At 35.8% G+C, this 19,872-nt stretch overlaps 3 protein-coding genes across 6 annotated transcripts; 1 reads left to right on the top strand and 2 right to left on the bottom strand.

Annotated features, from left to right (window-relative positions):
- Nucleotides 1-5,535: 5,535 nt before the first annotated feature.
- Nucleotides 5,536-8,702, bottom strand: LOC147568933 (inositol diphosphatase DSP3-like). Of its 2 annotated transcripts, XM_086655368.1 has the most exons (6): nucleotides 8,252-8,702; nucleotides 8,070-8,163; nucleotides 7,494-7,517; nucleotides 6,539-6,596; nucleotides 6,410-6,453; nucleotides 5,536-6,161 (listed from the first exon to the last, which is right to left on the bottom strand). In XM_086655368.1, exons 1-6 carry the CDS (start codon nucleotides 8,401-8,403, stop codon nucleotides 5,913-5,915), a joined length of 621 nt encoding a protein of 206 aa, XP_086511494.1. In that variant the 5' UTR covers nucleotides 8,404-8,702; the 3' UTR covers nucleotides 5,536-5,912. The 2 variants fall into 2 exon arrangements, with proteins under 2 accessions (XP_086511494.1, XP_086511495.1); XM_086655369.1 differs by lacking the exon at nucleotides 7,494-7,517 and having other exon boundaries at nucleotides 8,252-8,696.
- Nucleotides 8,703-13,354: 4,652 nt separating this feature from the next.
- On the top strand, nucleotides 13,355-14,445 carry PSAL (photosystem I subunit l). 2 transcript variants are annotated; one of them, XM_086655367.1, is made up of 3 exons: nucleotides 13,355-13,452; nucleotides 13,492-13,660; nucleotides 13,923-14,445. In XM_086655367.1, exons 2-3 carry the CDS (start codon nucleotides 13,499-13,501, stop codon nucleotides 14,412-14,414), a joined length of 654 nt encoding a protein of 217 aa, XP_086511493.1. In that variant the 5' UTR covers nucleotides 13,355-13,452; nucleotides 13,492-13,498; the 3' UTR covers nucleotides 14,415-14,445. The 2 variants fall into 2 exon arrangements, with proteins under 2 accessions (XP_086511493.1, XP_086511492.1); XM_086655366.1 differs by lacking the exon at nucleotides 13,355-13,452 and having other exon boundaries at nucleotides 13,467-13,660.
- A 284-nt stretch (nucleotides 14,446-14,729) lies between these two features.
- On the bottom strand, nucleotides 14,730-19,464 carry TIF3H1 (translation initiation factor 3 subunit H1). Of its 2 annotated transcripts, none has more exons than XM_086655363.1 (12): nucleotides 19,243-19,464; nucleotides 19,059-19,147; nucleotides 18,170-18,286; nucleotides 17,960-18,063; nucleotides 17,184-17,250; nucleotides 16,795-16,928; nucleotides 16,646-16,694; nucleotides 16,325-16,396; nucleotides 16,133-16,234; nucleotides 15,985-16,052; nucleotides 15,547-15,699; nucleotides 14,730-15,039 (listed from the first exon to the last, which is right to left on the bottom strand). In XM_086655363.1, exons 1-12 carry the CDS (start codon nucleotides 19,250-19,252, stop codon nucleotides 14,982-14,984), a joined length of 1,023 nt encoding a protein of 340 aa, XP_086511489.1. In that variant the 5' UTR covers nucleotides 19,253-19,464; the 3' UTR covers nucleotides 14,730-14,981. The 2 variants fall into 2 exon arrangements, with proteins under 2 accessions (XP_086511489.1, XP_086511491.1); XM_086655365.1 differs by having other exon boundaries at nucleotides 19,059-19,144.
- Nucleotides 19,465-19,872: the final 408 nt, after the last annotated feature.

The following is a 19,872-nucleotide window of genomic DNA, read 5'->3' as shown; positions in this document are numbered from 1 at the left end:
CCTTACCTTTGTTTGATGCCATAACCACCAATGCTTCTCCAAGGAATTTCTATCTAGAAATTTGGGTGATGATGAAGAACAAGTAATAGAAGAGATGAAGACTAAACTAACCTAGGGTTTGTGGAGAAAGAGGGAGGTCATCAAATAATACATCTGATTCTAAGAGGACTTGAGTGAAAATAATAGATAGTTGTCCCCTTAGAAACTGATGTCCATATAAAAATTTGATTTTTTTGCGTTGTCAATATAAGAAAAACGGTTGTCCGCGTATTGGCCACCTTATGAAAAGTCGAATTATAATATTTGTGCCTTTCCTATTAAAATTCACACCAAGTTTACTTCTAAAATAATTAATTTTTTTAATTTCGGTGGACTCATACCGATTGTTCTTTTCTGAATTAGTTGGATTCGTACATAATGTTCTCTTATGGATTCGATGAACTCGTAACGAATTTACAAAGAGGGTAATGGTGGGAATCGATCGGGATCAATCCATACTGAGTTGAGACTTCATAAGAGCATCTCCAATGCAAAACTCAAAAAAATCTCTATTCATCCTATGTGTCAAGTTCCAATTGAGATTCTCACTCCTAGGTGGCGTCAATAGAGATCCTCAAATTTTTTGTGTCTCCAATGCAAAACTCGAAACTTATCTTATTTACTTATGTGTTATAGTTATTTTTGTAAATAAATAATTAGTATTTTAGAAAATATAGAAAACTCGATTGCTATTGGTTGAAAATCAAATATTGATGAGGTGGACAATTAGAGATATCTCAAGAAGACACTCTAGAAATAGAGTGTCCTCTTGAGATATCTCTATTCCACCCTCGACACGTCATCTTAGAGATCCAAATAGAGTGTTGCATTGGAGATGGTTTTTAAGGAAAAACTCTAAAAATCTTAAGTGGCACTCGGAGATTTTAAAATTGAGTGTTGCATTGGAGATGCTCTAAGAGATGGAAAGCCCTCTAATGGAGCTATTAGTTAAAGAGATGGAAAGATGGTGCGGCTGATATTGTGTTGGACAAATTTATAACGAAGTACAAAGCTCGTCAAACGAGAAACGTGAAATAGAATCTTATCTTGAAAGAATTAAGAATGAAGGGAAGGGATTCAGTCCACGTGGCAACTGATATATATTCTGACCGGATTCCGATGTCTCTTTTTGTCTTCGACTTCGCTGGATTGGCCTGTGTTTCTTGTCCCATACCATAGAGCAACAACATCACCTCCCTTTTTTTTATTTTGTAAACAGAATTTTAGAGAGAGAAAATTTGTAAACTAATCTAACGGTGTGGATGTTATTGTAGAGCTCGAGGTGCTTAGAACTAATAAGGAGAACCGTTAGATCTGACAAGTGGGTTACTCGTGGTATGATCTTGTGGTGTCAATGGAATCGTTGTGTTCGTTAAATGTGGGCGGTGGGCCCAGCTTCATCTAGCATGTGGACTACGCCTGACAGATCGTGACCGTCCAATTTGTCTCATCTTTTGGAACTAGTTTCTTGTTTTTGGTTCCCTTTTATTGTCTCATACAGTATTTTGGAACTAGTTTCTTGTTTTGGGTTCTTTTTTCATTATAAGATTTTGACCTAAAAAAGAGCTGAAGAAGGACCACAAGTAATGAGGAAGATCCGAAGATGTTATTTGTATGTAAGAAATATTTACTCCGACTTACGTTTGGGTAATTATCCATCAAATAATCAATGTATTGAAATCTGATACGAAAACATACGTAGTTAAAAAATAACAACTCAAATTACCGAATAGAATCTTTCAACAAAAAAAAATTATCAGATAGAAGAAGGTTTGAAATTAAACATTTTAAATATTATCGAGTCAAATATTGATCAGTTTTGACTGAGTTAAAAAATAAACAAAACCAAGATCTGCATCTAACTGAGAAGCAAATGAAATATGGATAGTGGACAAATGACTTCAAAATCTTAACGATCTTCCACAAGCTAAGGACTTTGAAAATAATCACATTTGTTTAAAATTATAATTGTATATTTAGTAAGTTGAAGTGATTCGAGATTCAAAGTTGAGGTAGTTAAATTCGATCAAAATATTCTATATAAGAATATTAAGGTATTAGGTTTGGGTTTGGTCCATCATTTATTATATATTTTAAACATTCTCGTGACACAACTATTGTTTTATTTTCATTTTTTAGCATGTAGTTGAATAAAGTTTAGAGCATTCTTAGATTTTTTTATGACTAACCAAAATAGGTAGAAATCAACATGAAACAAACTTCTAAAGTAGCAAATTTAAACAAAAAAGACATGAAATACTAACTTTAACGGAGATATAAATAAAGAAAATTTAAAGCACAAAAAAGACCGTTAATGGAACTCGACGAGTACTTTAACATTCTCAAAGGGAGGGAGAGAGTATGTTTGTTAATGATGAGAGAGTTCACTACCTATAATTATCATTAATGGGCTAATGCATGAAAACAGAAGTCATGAAAAGGATAGAAGCACACGCTTAACAATCTTCCACCTTAGAGGTCAAGGGTTCGAGGCACACGCTTAACAATTCAAAAAAAATGAAATGGATAGAAGCGGTATTTCTAGGGTTTAGCAGCACTCTAGGTAGACAAATTACTTTAAGAAACTTGTACTTGTAGAATATATAAAGCTAGAGAATAAAAACAACAAAAGCATCAAACAATTTGTTATCTAATTGTCTAATCTTGTAATCAGTAGTGTTAGTATTTTAATTCTGGGTTGGGTATCTTCCTGTGGACAATAAAATCCAAAATTGAAAACTTCGTTTATACCGTCGTAAAGGTTGTTAATTTTTACGGTTTCTTTGGCGAAGAAGATAATGTTATAGTTGGACAAGTGAGGAATAAGAAGACAAGAATTAACCAAATATAGTGAACGTGAATTTGTCCCTGTCAATTTGGAATGTTTTGAGACAATCACGGGATGGTAATCACATCTCTCTGTCCCTTCTTCTCTCATTACCTTTCTTTCTTTTCGTCAATCACCACAAATATTATTGTTGCTTAATAAATACATTTCGCAACATATATTCTAATAGAATATGTTTTAATAAATCGACAAATTTTAGAATAACCATTATCGTAAATAATTTATATTCTGACAGTTTTAGCACATTCGATTTGTAAAAGATAAGTTATATCAGTGGTGTAAAACGGTAAGGGTCTATACCTAATTAAATGAAAACAAGGGTTAAGATTTAATATAGATAACAAGTTAAGGGACCGAATTAAACAGAAAAGTACTAGCACTCGAGTACTCGACTAGGCGGTGAATTTGTGCCAATTACTTTGGACGTCACGGCAATCTAAAGAAGTCACGGGGTGTGAGTAGCAAATTGACTTTTACCTGCCTATTTGCAAAAAGGAGACCCCTCTAATTCTTTTTCTAACTAGATCCAACTCCTTTTTCCCTTTTATAAAGGCAAAGTCACATGTGATTCTCAAGCTGGCCCTTTGTGATATTTACGCTACAAACCAAGAAGTTTGTAGCCCAATGGTCGCCGAAAATGTACAGTCGTTTTACAATTGGTATCTTCTGTTTGGTCACTCGATAGTTTGTTCAGTTGTCTTGATGTTAACTTTAGAGAAGACTTCTAAATAAAAAATGTAGACGAAAAATTGAACCATGAAAAATACCTTATGTTACATTGTAATGGTAAAGAAAAATTGGAAACTTTCAAACGTTCAGTATTGCAACTTTAAAACTCATATTCCACAAACACTCCCGCTTGATTGTATTGAGTTTTGGAACGCATAAGCCATGAAGCCCAATGAATGAAACCAGGGGCGGCCCGGGCCCAAAACTACCGAAGCGGTCGCTTTGGGCCAACATTACGGAAAGCTTCATGTTTGGGTTTTCTATGTCTTTTTTGAAATAACAATTACATTCTTAACAAACTTATAACAAGATGGTAGTTGTAGCTCAATGGTTAGGAGTTCATGTTTGGGTGTTCTATGTCTTTTTTGAAATCTTGTTTATTTTTCTCGAACATGTCGTATAAAGGGCTCCAATATTTAGTTTCGCTTGGGGCCTCCCAAATGTTTGGGCTGGCCCTGAATGAAACTGCAGAATTAGGAGGTTTTGGTCGTACGCACTATTAAACTTTTAGTAAATATGTTCTTACGAAGATGCACTTGTTTTTTTTACTCTTCAAACTCTAATGCGAGTCATAAATAAGTCGTACGAATCTTATTTCCATTTATAAAACTAATAATAACGGCTAATACTAGCAAATTATTACCTAACATAAGAATTGCCTAAAGCCCATTCGCCCATATGCCAATGGCTTGACAATGTGTCGTTCTTCAAAACCACAAACGAATATTTCCTTTTTTTTTTTTTTTAGTTGAACTACGAATATTTCCTTTTTGATAACATATCTTAAATGTCTTGATTAATCTATGGTACTTGTCTTTTCTGTAAAATTATTATACTTTTACAAAGAAAAAGAGATCCAATCCTAAAGAAGCCATTTGGTATTGATGGCACCAAAGACATGAATCATAATAGAGGGGGTTGGGTTATGGGGTTTCTTGTGTCCTGACTCAATTGTGTTCTTAAAGGACCCACAATAATATGCTTTGTTATCATATGATTTTGGTGACAATGGGACCAACAAAAATGTGATTTTGGCTTATTATTTAGTTGGAAATTCATGTCTTCTCCTTTTCATCCCTTACAATCAAACAACTTCCCCATCCAAAACTCTTCAACTTACACATGAAGGGTTGCTATGACCCAGATTCTTGATCCGGTATCAACTTGGCTGGGTTTCTTTCGCTCCAGTGTGAACCCGTTCTGTGATCTGGTTACGCAGCCCTCAACTGCTCTGTGTAAGTCCCACCTCTGGTGGGTTGAATGTTAAAGTGTTCAACCCAAACCCTAACTATCTCAAAATCGAACTCGCTATGCCACTTTAAACCCAAGCCCTAAGGTGATTGAGATAGAGCAGATTTGTGAGTGTAACACCAAAATCCAACTGCAGCACTTACAAATACTCTGCCTCTCTCTCTCTCCAACAAACACACACAGACTTTCTGAAGTGTATTTGGACTTCTCAGGTCTCCCTCATAAAGAGAACATTTTCTCTTTTACTTGAGACGTCTTACACTGCTTCTCTTTCTGATGTCTTAAGTTGGGTTAGCTTCAGAAACCCTGAGAACAAGAGGGGGTTTAGAGTAACTTCTCACAGAAAGCTAGGCATTCTTGCACCAAAAAGAAGGGGTCACTCGACCCGACACAGCATCAGTTAGCACTGTACGGCACAATCAGAGCGCCCTTCGCCCACATGCCATAACAACCCATCACAGCTCTTTAGCGTGCCTTTCCCGCACAGGCAAGATATGCCCCACTATTTCATATTTGTCCTAAACTAAGGAAGGAATTGTAGAATGCTGACCTTCAACCTGTGCATTATAGTTAGGGACATGTGAACTATTCTTTCATAGTTCACTTGCAACAATTCTAAGATAAAACATGGGCATAAAACAAGGAAAAAAGAAGATAAAAAGCATATAGATCAACTTAAATTTTTCTTTGCATTTGAATCTGAACAGTAATGACAAACTCTTTCAACCTCTCGAAGGTTTTTCACTCTCAAGGGTTCAGGATGGAACTATGAAACAAAAAGATTTATCGATCTCTGCAGCATCTTAAGAACCTGCATAATGAAATTATCTTTCTACCTACTATTTCAAAACAGTGTATAAGAAAATGTGCATCATCATCATCATCATCATCAGAAGAAGAAGAAGAAGAAGGAGAAGAAGAAGGAGAAGAAGAAGAAGAAGAAGAAGAAGAAGGAGAAGAAGAAGAAGGAGAAGAAGGAGAAGAAGAAGAAGAAGGACAGATTCAGCTTGGCTGTTTGAGAAAAGCAAGAGCCAGACGATCTGAACTAGCTGGAAGTTAAGCGTTTCTGGTGCGCACCCTCTTCTTTATAAACCAAACGCCTATTGTGAGAGACATAGCGATAAATGATACTGTAAAGGCATTGACTAAGACACGATATATCATAACTCCCGATGAATTTCATATCTGTTTCCCTGGCTTTGGCGCCTGCAAAGAGCTGATATTCTTCTAGCACAGAAGGCAAACACCAATTCCTCAGTTTCCTCAGACACCCGATAACGCAACCTGTTCGATGCTGATCATAGGAATATTTTGCACAATAAATTAAAATCTTATTACGAGTATTCAATTATGAACGATAAGAAAACCTTTATTTCTTTTGAGTTAAGGTTTTAGAGACAGATGAAAGAACCTTAATAAATTCTACAAATCGAGAAAGGCTAGGCAGAGATTGGCTCGACTCGAGCCAATCTACGACCAAGCCCCGGGCCCAACTACTTAGTTTGATAGATGAAGTAGTTTATACCAGGATAAGAGCCATACCTTTCCATGTCTGCAATGAACCAGGATCGGATGATTTCTAATATCTGCATTATACAAAAAAGAAGTATAAAGGGAAAATAAGAAAAAATGTAATTAAAAAATAAGATGAGTGGAGAAACGGTATAGTACCAAGCAAGACTTTCAGAGCCTCCGTGATAGTATCTTTGGAAACAGTCACAAAAGGCTCCTGCAAATGGAAAACTCACATAAGTACAAGCAACAGTAACTCACCAGTATATCACTTGATATCATGCCCGCGACAAAACGAGATATATTACAGAACATGCAAAGCAGATAAATTTAACAGTTCATAACTAATAAGAGAGACTTCTACTAGACGATCAAGCAATTTTTAGATTCGCGCATCTATACTATTAAAAGAAAAGTAGGTTCAGAATGTGAACTATTGATTACTGGACAGAAAGACTACGCTTACGATGTTGAAAAACTCAAGTTCTTTAATGGTTCACCAAACATGAGATTAGGTAGCTTTTTCCCAAAAACGCGCATAATGATTTGCTGGTAGGGTCATCTTATTCTAGAAAAGATTTTGAAGTATGAATGTACGTCATGACCAGTTATCGTTTTTCCTAACCAAGCAATATATTGAGGATATTTCTGATATATTTACCCCTTATATAGGCGTCAACTGCCTTATACGTTGCTAGTAAACCTCTAGGTAGATTTCTCATGGTTTGATAAACCCTAAACTTTGTAGACTGCTAACATCTACTACCTATGCAATTTCAGTTTTGAGGGTACTAGAACATTTGTGTAACCAAAACCTGTCCACTCTGGTTTGATGAATAGCACTTGACAACAGTCCACACTCCACAAATTGATCCATGGATCAACCTGAAGAATCTAAGATTTGAGAGGTCAAAAGCTCAATAGACAATGTATCTTGGGCATACAGTTAATGGCATATATGTAAGTTTTCATGGCTCCGACTATATCGGTCGGTAGTACGACAGATTATGTGATCACATACATATGATGTAACCATGCCATCAGATGTGAAGCTAAAATGCAACAACAACAACTAACGATCTTAAAAAAGAAACATAAAACGGAGGATACAAACCTTATTTAAAGAGGAGATTTTTGGCTGCAAAACATAACATTGACATACAAAACAGGAAGAAGAACAAAAAATCAATTATTGCATTGAATGGAAATTTAATGTATATAGCAAGTAATATATCGGCCACTAAAGTAAGACGTGTTCAATTAAAAAAAACATTTGATCTCGTAAACTTTTTATAAAATTTCATCAATACCAAACTAAAAAACGTTCTTTGTTCGACTTGGAAATGTTTAATCTTGTAAACTTCGTACGAAGTACAAACTTTATTCATTCATCGTAGTAGATTGACAAATCCTTCGGCAGAAACACTATTAAAATAATGCCCCTCGTAGTATAGAGAACTGAATGGCTCATAAAAATAAAGTTCTGAAAGAAAAGATTTTTAGGGCAAGAACATATTCCAACTGTGATAAGATATTATAAGAAACAATTTCTCCATTAAACCCAGAAAAGATTCAAAGCTATAAACAAAAGGATAATATCTAAAGCTATATTCATAAATCATCTGAACAAAATGGACTGATTTTTTCAATAAAAAAACTTTTAGATTGAATGGATTTTGGAAGAATATACCTTTGTTCCTTCAATTCCAAATTGGAAAAGTCGGATATTCTTAGATTGAAGAAATTTCAAATTCTCCTCCGGATAGGGTTCAGGACACAAGCATCTGTCCACATCCAATTGAAAAATTATAAATACGATCAAACGTCTACAGGAAGAACAAGAAGAAGAGAGAAAGAGAGAGAAAAACTTACATGATCGATCGGAGGTTTAGGGTTTCAATGAAGGAAAAATTAGAGGAATTCGGAAAACCAGATCTATAAATTCCTCTTTCAACCATGGAGAAATTACAAGGAGTAACCAATTCCTTATTATCATCATCTTCAAGTTCAATTAGCAATCCCATCGCAATAGTATCAATAACTCTCTTCTCTCTCTCTCTCTCTTGAAATCTCACAAGTAAAAAAAGGCAGAAAACGAAAAACTATCAGAGAATCACAACGATTTTAGAGATGGAAAGACAATTATTGTAAAAGAAATTAGGGTTAGGGTTTCTTATACTGAATGAAGTCATGATTTCGTCTATCTATTTTTCTTTTTTTGTTCTTTTGATTTCTATATGATTATCAATGAAATAGAGGTGAAAATCAGAATCCAAATGGAATTAGGTTTAAAGCAAAGAGACGTCACTTTTTCCTCTCTCTCTCTTCTTAATTTGCTGATTAGATATTTTGCGCTAACAGAAACTTGACAGCTGGATTAATTTCTGAGTTGGATCAAACTTGGATGGTTTAGTATTCATTAATGTGACACGTAGGATGAAGATGTCGGAGGTATTTAACTTTTCATGGAGACTAGTAGTAGATTCTTAGGGGGCGTTTTCAGGGAACCAACTTATTAGGTTGGGGCAGTCGGGCATACAAACTTTGACCAATGACGTTTGACCTAATTTGAGTAGGGCAACCTATACCTAATTTTGTACTACAAAGTTATTTTCCAAATGGCCCCCAACTTTTTGACCAGCTTCCTGTCTGGCCCCCTACTTTAACAATAATTCTCGTATGGCCCCCTTTTTCAGTTATCTTTAACTTTCCGTTACTCTCTCTCCTCCATCTCATCTCCTATGCCTGCCACATCATTGATCACGCCACATCCTTCACCGGCAGGGGTCGAACTTTAATTTTTTTTATTATCTCTGCTCTCTTTCTAAAAAAAAAAAATTATTTCCTTTTTCCTCTCTCTCTCTCTCTAAACTCCGGCGAAAGGGGTTTCACTTCGCCGGAGGTATGTCGAACAGACCAAATCAGGGTATGTTCGTGATGAACTGACCTGGTCTGTTCGACAGACCTCCGGCGAAGGGAAACCCCCTTCGCCGGAGTTTAGAGAGAGAGGAGAGAGGAAATAAAAAAATATTTTTTAAAAAAAGAGAGGAGAGAAAGAATAAAAAAAAATTGAAGGTCGCCGGTCGGAAATTTGGCCGGATGGCGACCCCTGGCGGTGAAGACGATGATGTGGCGTGATCAATGATGTGGCAGAGAGAGGTGATGAGATGGAGGTGAGAGAGTAACGGTAACTGAAAATGGGGGTCATACAGAAATTATTGCTAAAGTAGGAGGTCAGGCAGGAAGCTAGTCACAAAGTTGGGAGCTATTTGGGAAATAACCCAAACTTCTTTTCCCAAATTGACTGGGATACTCATTCCATGGCATTTTCAATAAAATCTGGATTTTCAATTCCACAGGGTCCACATGTGGCCTCCGTGTCACGAAACGGTTGTCCAACCAGTCAATTACCACTACACTAAAAAGTGGTCGACTATATTTTTATCCTCTAATCTTTATATTTACCCATCATCACTCCACCCGCCACAACCACCTCTGACCAGGACGACATAACAACTTTCGCCACCATCACAACCACCGGCCACAACTATTTTTTACCACCACAACCAGTATTATTTCATTTTTTTTTTTTGTCTCTCTTTTTCTCTCCTTTTATCCAAGCAAAGGAAAAAGTTTCTTAAGGAGATAAACACTATTTCCCAAACGGAGGGGATTGATTCCCCTTCTCAGACAAAGAGAAGGTCATTCATAAAGCTAAGTTAAATATTGACCAGTTTTGACCAAGTCAAAAAGTCAGATACTCATGGCAACCCACATCCAAGTCATCAGGGAGGCGGATCCGACAGAACCCTGCCACCTAAGCCCTGACATAGGAGATCGACAAGAATTACCTAGGTTCCTTGAGCCCTGCTCTAACTTGGAGAAAAATCAGGTTAGCGCTGGTAAGAGTTTTGCTCCAGATCTTAGAACAACAATGGAGGTAGGTTTGCAGAAGTCAACTCGAACCTTGAGCGTCGTCTTGCCTCGAGATACAAGAAGGTAGATTCGAGCAAAGATTACTCGATCTGAGACCTAGAGAAGAGAATGAACAATCATTTAAGCTCGATATGCCCGAGCTCCAAGCAATAGCCATATCAGAGCTAGTTATATGACATGGAAAGCTAGAATACACCAAAAATTTGTTTTCTATACACAGATCGTTTTTTTTTTTTTGTGAAATCTATACACAGATCGTTAACTGTTAGAAGATATGCCATCATGGGATATTATCCTCCTAACAGCCATTGACATATGGTTGGCGTCTAAGTCTGTGCCTTAGCACCACACCATCTTAGACGAGCATCACAACCAACCAACCATGTCTGTACAAGCATATCTAATTTGCCCTAAAATGAGATCGAAAGTTCAATTTCTTAACTCAGACTTTGAATTAATTCATTTATTTAACTGCAAAAACACCCTCTTGACATAAGCATCAGAGTGGTTCATAAGTTTTGCAAACTCTGTTTCACTAAATCATACAAGGAAAGTTCATCATCTTATGTTGATCCTTCATCATCTAAGAGATAACCGAAAACTACTATTCAACATCATCACAGAGAGATATATATATATATTAAGGAAACAGAGGAAGAAAGATAGACCAAAAAATAGTGGTGATGATTGTAGTTGGAGGCTATTGTGGCTGGTAGTGATGGTTAGAAATGGTAGTAAAGTACAAAGGTAGTGGCCAAGATGAAAATTACGAAGTAACCGACAAACATGTTAATTTTTTTTACTCAAAATAAAGTTGAGAGCATCTATAGGCGCCCCCCCAAAATTGTTCTTGGCATGTTTTCCTCTTTGCATGGCCACAAACTGAGGTAGTTCAAGGGCACTCAATAAAGTTATCTCCTAAGTCATATAGGGGCAAACTTAATTGGTCAAAATTTGCATGTTACTAGCGAAAATACATACCCAAAAAAAAAATGAAAGAAAATAAATTAGTGGTGTGCTTGATCGCAAGATTCTTAAGTAGGATTCCTATCACAAGTGGGATTTGGTAGGAATCAAGAATCCTTAGTCTATTTGGCTACCAAGAATCTTCCTAGCACTCTTGAATCCTAAAGATTCCTAATTTCAAAATTTGTATTGGATAAAATCTCACCCTACCTTTTAGGATTTGCTAGGATTTTGGATTAATAAACCTAGATTTCAAATTTTAAATCAACAAAAAAAAATATTGTGTTCTACAAAATAATTATATTAAAATATTTTTTCCAAATATAATTTTTTTTCCCCAAAAATCATTTAGTCTTCAAAAGATTTTTTTTTTCCGAAAATCGTTTTGTTCCCAAAACCCGATTTTTTTTTCAGAAATCGATTCTTTCCCAAATAATTTTTTCCCGAAATCCGATTTTTCCCCTGAAAATAGATTTTTCCTTGAAATTTTTTTTTTCTCCAAACCCGTTTTTTAATCGAAAAATCGTTTTTTTTTTCTTGAAAAGTGTTTTTTCTTTCTCGAAATCCGTTTTTCCGACAACTGAAATTTCCTGAAAATTGTTTTACTTCATGAAGGTCGTTTTTCCCGAAATTGTTTTTTTCCAGGAAAAATCGGTTTTCGAAAAAATAAATGACTTTCGTGATAAAAAAAATTCCATGAAATCTTGGTTACCCAAAAAATGGTTGTTGAAAAAATTAATTTCAGGGAAAAAAAAGTTTTTTTTGAAAAAAAAAATTTCGAGGAAAAAACGGCTTTCGGAAAAAGTTACGAAAAAAATTTATGAAGAAAACAGAGGGTTATCGAATGAAACGAGTTTTGAAAACAAGGTTTCTTCAATGTTTTTTGTAAAGAAGCGTTAAAAATACTCAAATAATAATAAATCATAGGATTTTTATTAGTTGTCAAACAAACAAAAAATTATTACTTGGATTCATGAATCTGTGGAATCATGATCTAAAGGACTCATGAATCTGTGTAATCATGATCCAAAAGACTCATGAATCCGTGGAATCATGAATCTAAAAGACTCATGAATCCGAGAATTCTTGATTCCGTCATCCAAACACACTATAAGTATTTTGTGCAAAAAAAAAGAGAAATATTAGGAACTTCAAAATAAATGGGCCAACATATATTTATCCCATAAGATCTTATAAACTACTTTTTCAATTTTTGTTCCCGCAACGATTAGAGCATCTCCGATGCGAGACTCGCGATCTTAAAAAGTTTAAGTGTCATAAGATTTTTAGAGTTATTTTTTTATTCTCTCTAATGTTACGCTCAATTTGGATCTCTAAGATGACATAGAAGTAGTTAAATAGAGATATCTAGTCAACAGTTGGTGGCCCAAGTGGTTCCAAGGTGTTGACATAAACTCTAGAAATCCCTGGAGGTCCCAGGTTCGAATCCCAAATAAGATTGAGTCTTTGGTTATTTGAATTGGGATTATGTTCCCGGTGTTGTTAATGTTTGAGTGGGCAGTTATCGAGCTTATCTCATCTATGATGTATCAAATGTCAAATATCACGACATACGTAGATCGTAGTCGTCTTCCAAACAAAAAATAGAGACATCGAAAGTTGACACTCTAATTCTAAAGTGTTATCTTGAGATATCTCTAATTGTCCAACTTATTAATATTTGAATTTGAACTAATAGAAATTAAGTCTTTAGATATTTCAAAACAACTATTTATATATTTACGAAATTAACTATATCACATAAGTAATCAAAACAAAATTTTACATCAGAGACACAAAAGAATTGATGATCTCTATTTTCGCTATATAGAAATGAAAACCCCAATAAAAATTTGACAGAAACTACTAATATTGATCTTTTTTTTTATTTGCATTGGAGGTGCTCTTAGCATGTGCCAAATACCTACAGAATGTGTTTTGATATTTTGGATAAAGGGATAAGGTCTCAAAAACCACAAAATAGAACACAACCAATGAGATGTCTTGGTTTTAACACCTCATCTCAAACAAATCAAATGTGTGGTATATTTGTGGTCTCTCTTTACCCTCCAAATCTAAAACCCTCTTAACTATTATTGCTTAGTTCTATTTGAAGGAAACCCTAGAAAAGAACTTCCAAAAATAAAATTCAAGTATTTTGACAAACATTTCCTTCATCAAAAAAAAAAAAAGTATTTTGACAAACATTTAGTGAGAATGGCTGCTTCAGCAATGGCAAGTCAGCTAAGGGGCAACTTTACTTCATCAAACATTACTAAGGGATTGGTATCTCCTAAAGGTATCTCAGGATCTCCATTGAGGGGCTTACCTTCTAGGAGAAACCCTAGTTTCACTGTTAAAGCTGTCCAAACTGACAAGGTATAGACCACTAATTTTATTTTGCTTTTCTTTATTTTTTTATCAAATTTAATTTTTCAAATTTTTTTCGCACGAATAGTTGGACATGCGTCAATATATTTAACCCGTGTTGTCTGATGAAGAATTTGTAAATGTTGTATGTGGATCGTTAGCAGAATGCTCGTATTATCCGCTAATGTAAATAACAATCAATTAAAAATTTACGTAAGCGGTATATAATGTGAATAATGTTTTCCTTTTCTTGTCACGATATATTTTGTAGCCAACTTATCAAGTGGTTCAACCCATCAATGGCGACCCATTCATCGGAAGCCTAGAAACACCAGTGACATCAAGTCCATTGGTAGCTTGGTACCTCTCCAACCTCCCCGCCTACCGGACGGCAGTCAACCCTCTTCTCCGAGGTATTGAAGTAGGTCTAGCCCATGGGTTTCTCTTAGTAGGCCCATTTGTTAAAGCAGGGCCTTTGAGAAATACAGAATATGCTGGTCAAGCCGGGTCTCTAGCTGCAGGCGGTCTCGTTGTCATTCTAAGTATGTGCTTGACAATTTATGGAGTCGCCTCCTTTAAAGAAGGTGAGCCATCTACAGCTCCCTCGCTAACCCTAACAGGGAGGAAGAAGGAACCAGATCAGTTGCAGACGGCTGAGGGATGGGGTAAATTCACAGGAGGATTTTTCTTTGGAGGAATTTCAGGTGTTATTTGGGCTTACTTCCTTCTCTATGGCCTTAACCTTCCTTACTATGTCAAGTAGATATGGTGAAATGAAAGATATTGTGTGATTATTTTCGCCTTACTTATCAAATTCCATTAAAAACCCCTTTCGACCCTAGCCTGGAAGGGCAAATGGTCTTCTAGTCACATTTGGGAAACCAAACAAGTGTGTCAGCTCAGCTTCTTAGGTTCACAAGAGGGTTGGATACCCATTGGCTATTGCTAGCGACTTGGACACGGTAGCACGGCATAAAAAAAGTCATTACGGGTGCACGTTTCCGAGTAGAAACATAGCATGTCTAATATAAGCAAAAAACTAAAATATGATTCAAGGATTTGGGCTAAAAAGAGCAAGTTGACGAACAAAGTTGTATTAAATAAAATGATGTTGATAGTATTTTGGGTGTATCTAACCCTAACAAAATTGCTTAAAAATTGTTCAATCTGCGTAAAGACAAGTGGGCTGATGTCAAGCACAATAGCCAAATTAAGATTAACCATGACTTCTGTTTAAACAAGATCCTCTTGAGAAAATGTCGCATTCTTGGCTGAACAGAAGTTCGCAACAAACATGATGACCCAATTATAAATCAGGTCAATCTTTATATCAGTTCTCTTGTAGAGCCTTCATCAGATACAATCTGCTGAAACTCTGGCCAGCAACCCTGCACAAGTTAAATGTTGACAAGTGTTACGGACTTGATAGAGAAAAAGAAAACGGGGTACAATCTTCTTAAGAAGATAACGAGGAAACGGAAAATCAAATTCAGAGTCCAAATAATGTAGGTGTGAGTTTGTAGGAAAAAAAAAGCATCGGAATCTTATGCTGGATTACTGGAAGCATGCCCAAGATTTGATCCAAAATCTTGTGCATTAGTGCGCCCAACAGAAACTTATGATGTAGAACATGGGGTTCGGACAGGATAGAATTAATGGTGTTTGTACAACTTTAGCTTTGGGTTGGGGGAGGGGTGCGTCAGAATGGTGACCGTGCAGCGGAAACGTTCAACATCACATCTATAGTTTCAGAAGAAGTATTTCAAGGGTTGGGAATTAAGCCAATTGGTTAATACTCAAAACTCAAAAGCTAAGAAGTTCAGGGGCCAAGAGAGTTTTTAAGAAAAGAGGGATTGTGCTTAAATTAGACGCTAAATTAGTGAAGAGTAGCATACCCATTGATTTGGTTGCAGTAGTTAGATATTTGATTTGTTAGGAGATAACTATCCAGACGGGGAGGTTCACGGACTGGCTTAAAGATGGGGTTTGCAGGATCCTCCTCTGGTAGTGGTTCCTCTCCTGCAGCTTTACGTGCCATGTTCTCTGCCCTATAAAATGGAAGAGAGGAAGAGAGAGACAGAGAAGTCAAATATTAAACGACAAAACAGTAACTAAGACCTAAGTAGAACATACATTAATCGTTAAACAACAGGAGATCTGAGTGCGAGATGCAGGAATTTAGCAGGATAACCGAGAGCATAATACAAGAACAACAAAAGGAACCATCCTCTAGAAACCATATAAGCTTATAATGATGGTCTAGAGAAACGAACTTCCCTCAAAAAAACACGTAACTTAAGCAAATGGCTAACCAATAATATCCAATTATATACCTTCTCTTTTGAAGCCATGCTTGCTGTTGCGCTTGCTGGCGAGAGAGGTTCCGGTAGTAGAATTGGAACTGCATGAACCAAAAGCATTTAGCAGTGCTACCGCTCAGTGTAAAATATTTGTAACATTCAAGCGAAAGAGAACACTAACCTTCTGCTGTTCCACCGAAAGGTCATCCATGCATTCAATCAGGAACTCCACATTTCTCTCCATGAATGGCTTTGTTGACAAGTGTAGACGATCATAATCACACTGCCAAAAAATGGATGTTATCAAATGAAACTGAAAACGAAACTGACGAAATCACTGACAAACTGAATAGACTCCAACAAAATAAGAAACCTGAGTGACAGGAGAATCAGCTTCGAGTTCTGTCATGAAGGCACTAATAAGGGCAGAATTTGAAACTTTTATCTGTGGAAGAATACAACAAGAAGCACTAATGAACTTTTGAAGATGAAGTCTTCCTAATCGAAAAAAATTAGATCCGAAGGATACAAAATCAAGCCAAAACCCATTCCTCCGTCAGTTAATCAAAACCCTACTGTTACAAATAACTGAATAAGGAAATGGGACTGAAGAATTTAGAAAATATTCAACATAATAAAGCAACTAATTTCGTATTTAACCTATTGGGGAAGTAAGGAAGCGGAAGAAGCTTACAGGTATTTCCTCAAAAATATCAACCCATGACAAGTTTTTCTCCCTCAACCTATTGAAACAGGGACAGCAATGAGTTTCAGATTATTAATCTTATACATGAGATACCATTGCGATTAAAACAAAATTATATTGAGGTAGAAGTTCAATACTTCTCTCCAGTGAAATTGTTGTTGCGATAAAGATCCATAAAAGAATCAGATAGTTTCAGTGCTTTGAGAGCTAAAACACCCTGATCGGACCGCGCAGGATCATAAACAATGCAAACACATCGATCTATATTTTCCTGCAGAGAGAAAAGATCAGCTAAATACCTCATTTTTCAATAATCATAACACAATATATACAGCTACCGTACCCGGTCAGTGTGCCATAATAAATCGAAATATAAGAAATGCATATGCAGGAAAACAAGCTATAATTAGCAAAAAAGATAGATACCTAAAAATTAGGAGCACACAAACGAGATAAAGATAACATATTTGGTTCAACATGCACAATAATCTTTACTAAAATTAGTTACTTGTCGAATAAATATTACCTGATAATTCATAAACGTTTCAATCAGTTCCACAGTCTGAAAAGACCCTAGCAAAGTTGATTGATACCTGATGAAAAGATAAGGAGATAAACTGAATAACCACTCTCCAGATACTTCACAAGGAAATAGGTTTTTGATAAGGTTCTAGCTTACTGGCCATCGTGTGACAATCCTTAAGGTCAACCTAACAATAAAAAAACACCAGGAGCACTTACCATCCTACTTGACATGAACATAGGCCAATGGAAATAAAACATCAAATTTCAGACACCAGTGTATGAAAAAGGTACTTGTAGTCTAGTAGAGACGTAGAGAACATGCTTGAAACTGACGACTAGCCACCAGTGTACAAAAAAGTACTCCTACAAGACATGTGCACTCCAGAGATATAAAATATACCCCCTTAGGTTTGGTAGTGTTGACATCAGAAAGTGGATACAACAGCATGGTTTTTCCAACATTTAGCAAAGTTTAAGGTCCATTTTGGACTGTGTAAACAGCTCCCCTTTTTCTTATTAATACAAAAATCAACAGAGAGCAAAGTTAAGAGCTGCTTTATACTAATGTAGCATGTGAGATATGGGTAAGTCTTATTTCCTTCATCCGTTGGATAATCCATGTGAATGAATCACAATACAAACATGACACGTGGATAATTTGAAAATAAGTAAACCAAACATATCGCCTGGAGGTGTGTGGTTTGAGCTTAGAATTACACAAAGCGACGTACTGCTATTGCTAAATGTAGATGCCACAAAACATAATCAAGAACTTACCATCCAACAGTGTTGCTGTCAACATTAACATCTCTCAAGCATAACAACATTTCACGCTGGTACTTAGCCCCGTCTGCTTCAATCTCGTCATCCTCTTCTCTGATCTGCAGATCATTATGCAAATATCAGATGCAAGTATGGATATCTATTTGCAGGTTAAGGACATTAATAAAGAAAAATTCACACTAAAAACACTTTAACTTCACATACAGGGAACGGGAAACAGTTGGTCACTTCAAGAACACTACCAACATCCAGTCCAAGAAGTTGTCCTGTAACAAGAGCTGGTGACGACTCCTTGCAGTGTTTGATTATCTTTAAGATGGCCTGATTAAGAAAATATAGCAACAAATAATATTGAGATAAGCCATACTTGCTTAACCTCGATTGACATTACAAAACATGGATCGCAAAAATGCAAGTGCTAACTACAGTCTTCACAAGATACTAAAAAAAAAAAGAATACCTGATATCTAAAATTTAGTACACAACATTTTCGTCTCATAAATCATGTTTAAAAAACATGTTTAGGCCTCAAGTCTGTGCAGCGATAAAGCTAGGGGAAGCATGGGGACACGTCAAAGAGTTGGCCATGTTTATGGTTCAAAATCTAATTAATATTTTACACATCCTAAATTTCCTGATTTATATAGTTTATTTCTTTCGATATATTTTTATAGTGAATTAGTGTTAAAACTTAAAACACGATGAAAATGTAGAAAGGTAAGTAAGCACAAACTATATAGAGAAAACTAGCAATGAACCAACAACTCATCAAGACTATACTGAGGTATTAGTATCAACGCAAGAACCCGAAAAAATACCATCAATCAAGCTTCGAAAAATAGATTTTGACTGCCTTTTAGACAATTTTGAGCAAAAGTGTAAGCTTATAAATAAGCAATACCAGACCCATTGATTAATGGAACTCACTACACAAAAAATCAATTAACATTACTAAATTTTTAGGAATTAACTTCGTAAAATATAAAATTGTCTCATTTAACCCAAAACATAACTAGATAATGAAATTTCTCCAAGGTTCATAACAACCCTAATTTAAGCACGAATGATTAAAGAAAGACTTAAAGGAAATTACCAGCCCTTCAATCTGAACTACTCTAAGCGGCGGAGCAACCTCTTCTTTTGTCGCAACGGCTTGTAGGAACGACCGTGCCATTGGTGCTGCTACGCCACAAAAATCAAACACAAGATCAAGTAAGTAATTGCATTGATGAATAAAAAGTCAGAAAGAGAAAGAGATAAGGAGAGAGGGAACGAACGGGCTGCCATTGTTTCCCCGGAATACAGTTGCGAGAGGAGGAAGCTTTTAGGGTTTGGGGGTTTCTGCGGAAGACCTTTTTCTTTTTTTCTTTTTTTTGTTGAAATTGATATAATATATTACTATGAAATAAGAGTTCTATTAGGGGGCGTTATTCGTTCAGACCTTTTAACAGATCTTCAAAGTTCTTATGACCTTTAAAGTTTTCGACTTTTTTTTAAGAGCTTCGAAGTTTTGTGTTATTGGTTCAGACCTTTATTTAAGAAGTTTAAAGTTTCGTTTTATTGGTTCAGATCTTTTTTTTAAGAATTTTAAAAGAACGCGTTATTCATTTTTTATTAAAAATTAAGAACTTTTAATCAAAGATCTGGCCCAAGGACTTTCAAAACAGGTGGATCTTTGAATTCCTACTTTGGGTGTACCTAAAAATGTTTTTTTTCTTATCTCTTTAATGTTGTTGATTTTTCCTTATCTCAAATCTCTCCCCCCCCCCCCCCCCCCTCGAACTCCTAATATAATTTGTTTATATCCACAGCATTCACCTCTTATAAAAAAAAATTATTTTTTCATATAAGCAATTGATTTTTTTTTTTTTTACTTTTAATTCTTTTTACGCGAGTCGAAGACGTCT

This window comes from Eschscholzia californica, unplaced genomic scaffold (assembly GCF_041429995.1).
Source record: "Eschscholzia californica isolate CP2 unplaced genomic scaffold, dmEscCali1.0.p SCAF_1, whole genome shotgun sequence".
Lineage (NCBI taxonomy): Eukaryota > Viridiplantae > Streptophyta > Magnoliopsida > Ranunculales > Papaveraceae > Eschscholzia > Eschscholzia californica.
This window is presented reverse-complemented; position numbering and strand designations above follow the sequence as displayed.

What these genes read in the sequence shown, in the direction of transcription:
- LOC147568933 (XM_086655368.1), bottom strand. Translation starts at nt 8,403, where the DNA reads ATGGGATTGCTAATTGAACTTGAAGATGATGATAATAAGGAATTGGTT. An exon ending in CTAAACCTCCGATCGATCAT is followed by an intron (nt 8,164 to 8,251) that starts GTAAGTTTTTCT and finishes GGATGTGGACAG; the next exon opens with ATGCTTGTGTCCTGAACCCT. An exon ending in TTCATTGCAGACATGGAAAG is followed by an intron (nt 6,162 to 6,409) that starts GTATGGCTCTTA and finishes TCCTATGATCAG; the next exon opens with CATCGAACAGGTTGCGTTAT.
- PSAL (XM_086655367.1), top strand. Translation starts at nt 13,499, where the DNA reads ATGGCTGCTTCAGCAATGGCAAGTCAGCTAAGGGGCAACTTTACTTCA. An exon ending in AAGCTGTCCAAACTGACAAG is followed by an intron (nt 13,661 to 13,922) that starts GTATAGACCACT and finishes TATATTTTGTAG; the next exon opens with CCAACTTATCAAGTGGTTCA.
- TIF3H1 (XM_086655363.1), bottom strand. An exon ending in GCATGGCTTCAAAAGAGAAG is followed by an intron (nt 15,700 to 15,984) that starts GTATATAATTGG and finishes TCCATTTTATAG; the next exon opens with GGCAGAGAACATGGCACGTA. An exon ending in TACTGCAACCAAATCAATGG is followed by an intron (nt 15,040 to 15,546) that starts GTATGCTACTCT and finishes TAACTTGTGCAG; the next exon opens with GGTTGCTGGCCAGAGTTTCA.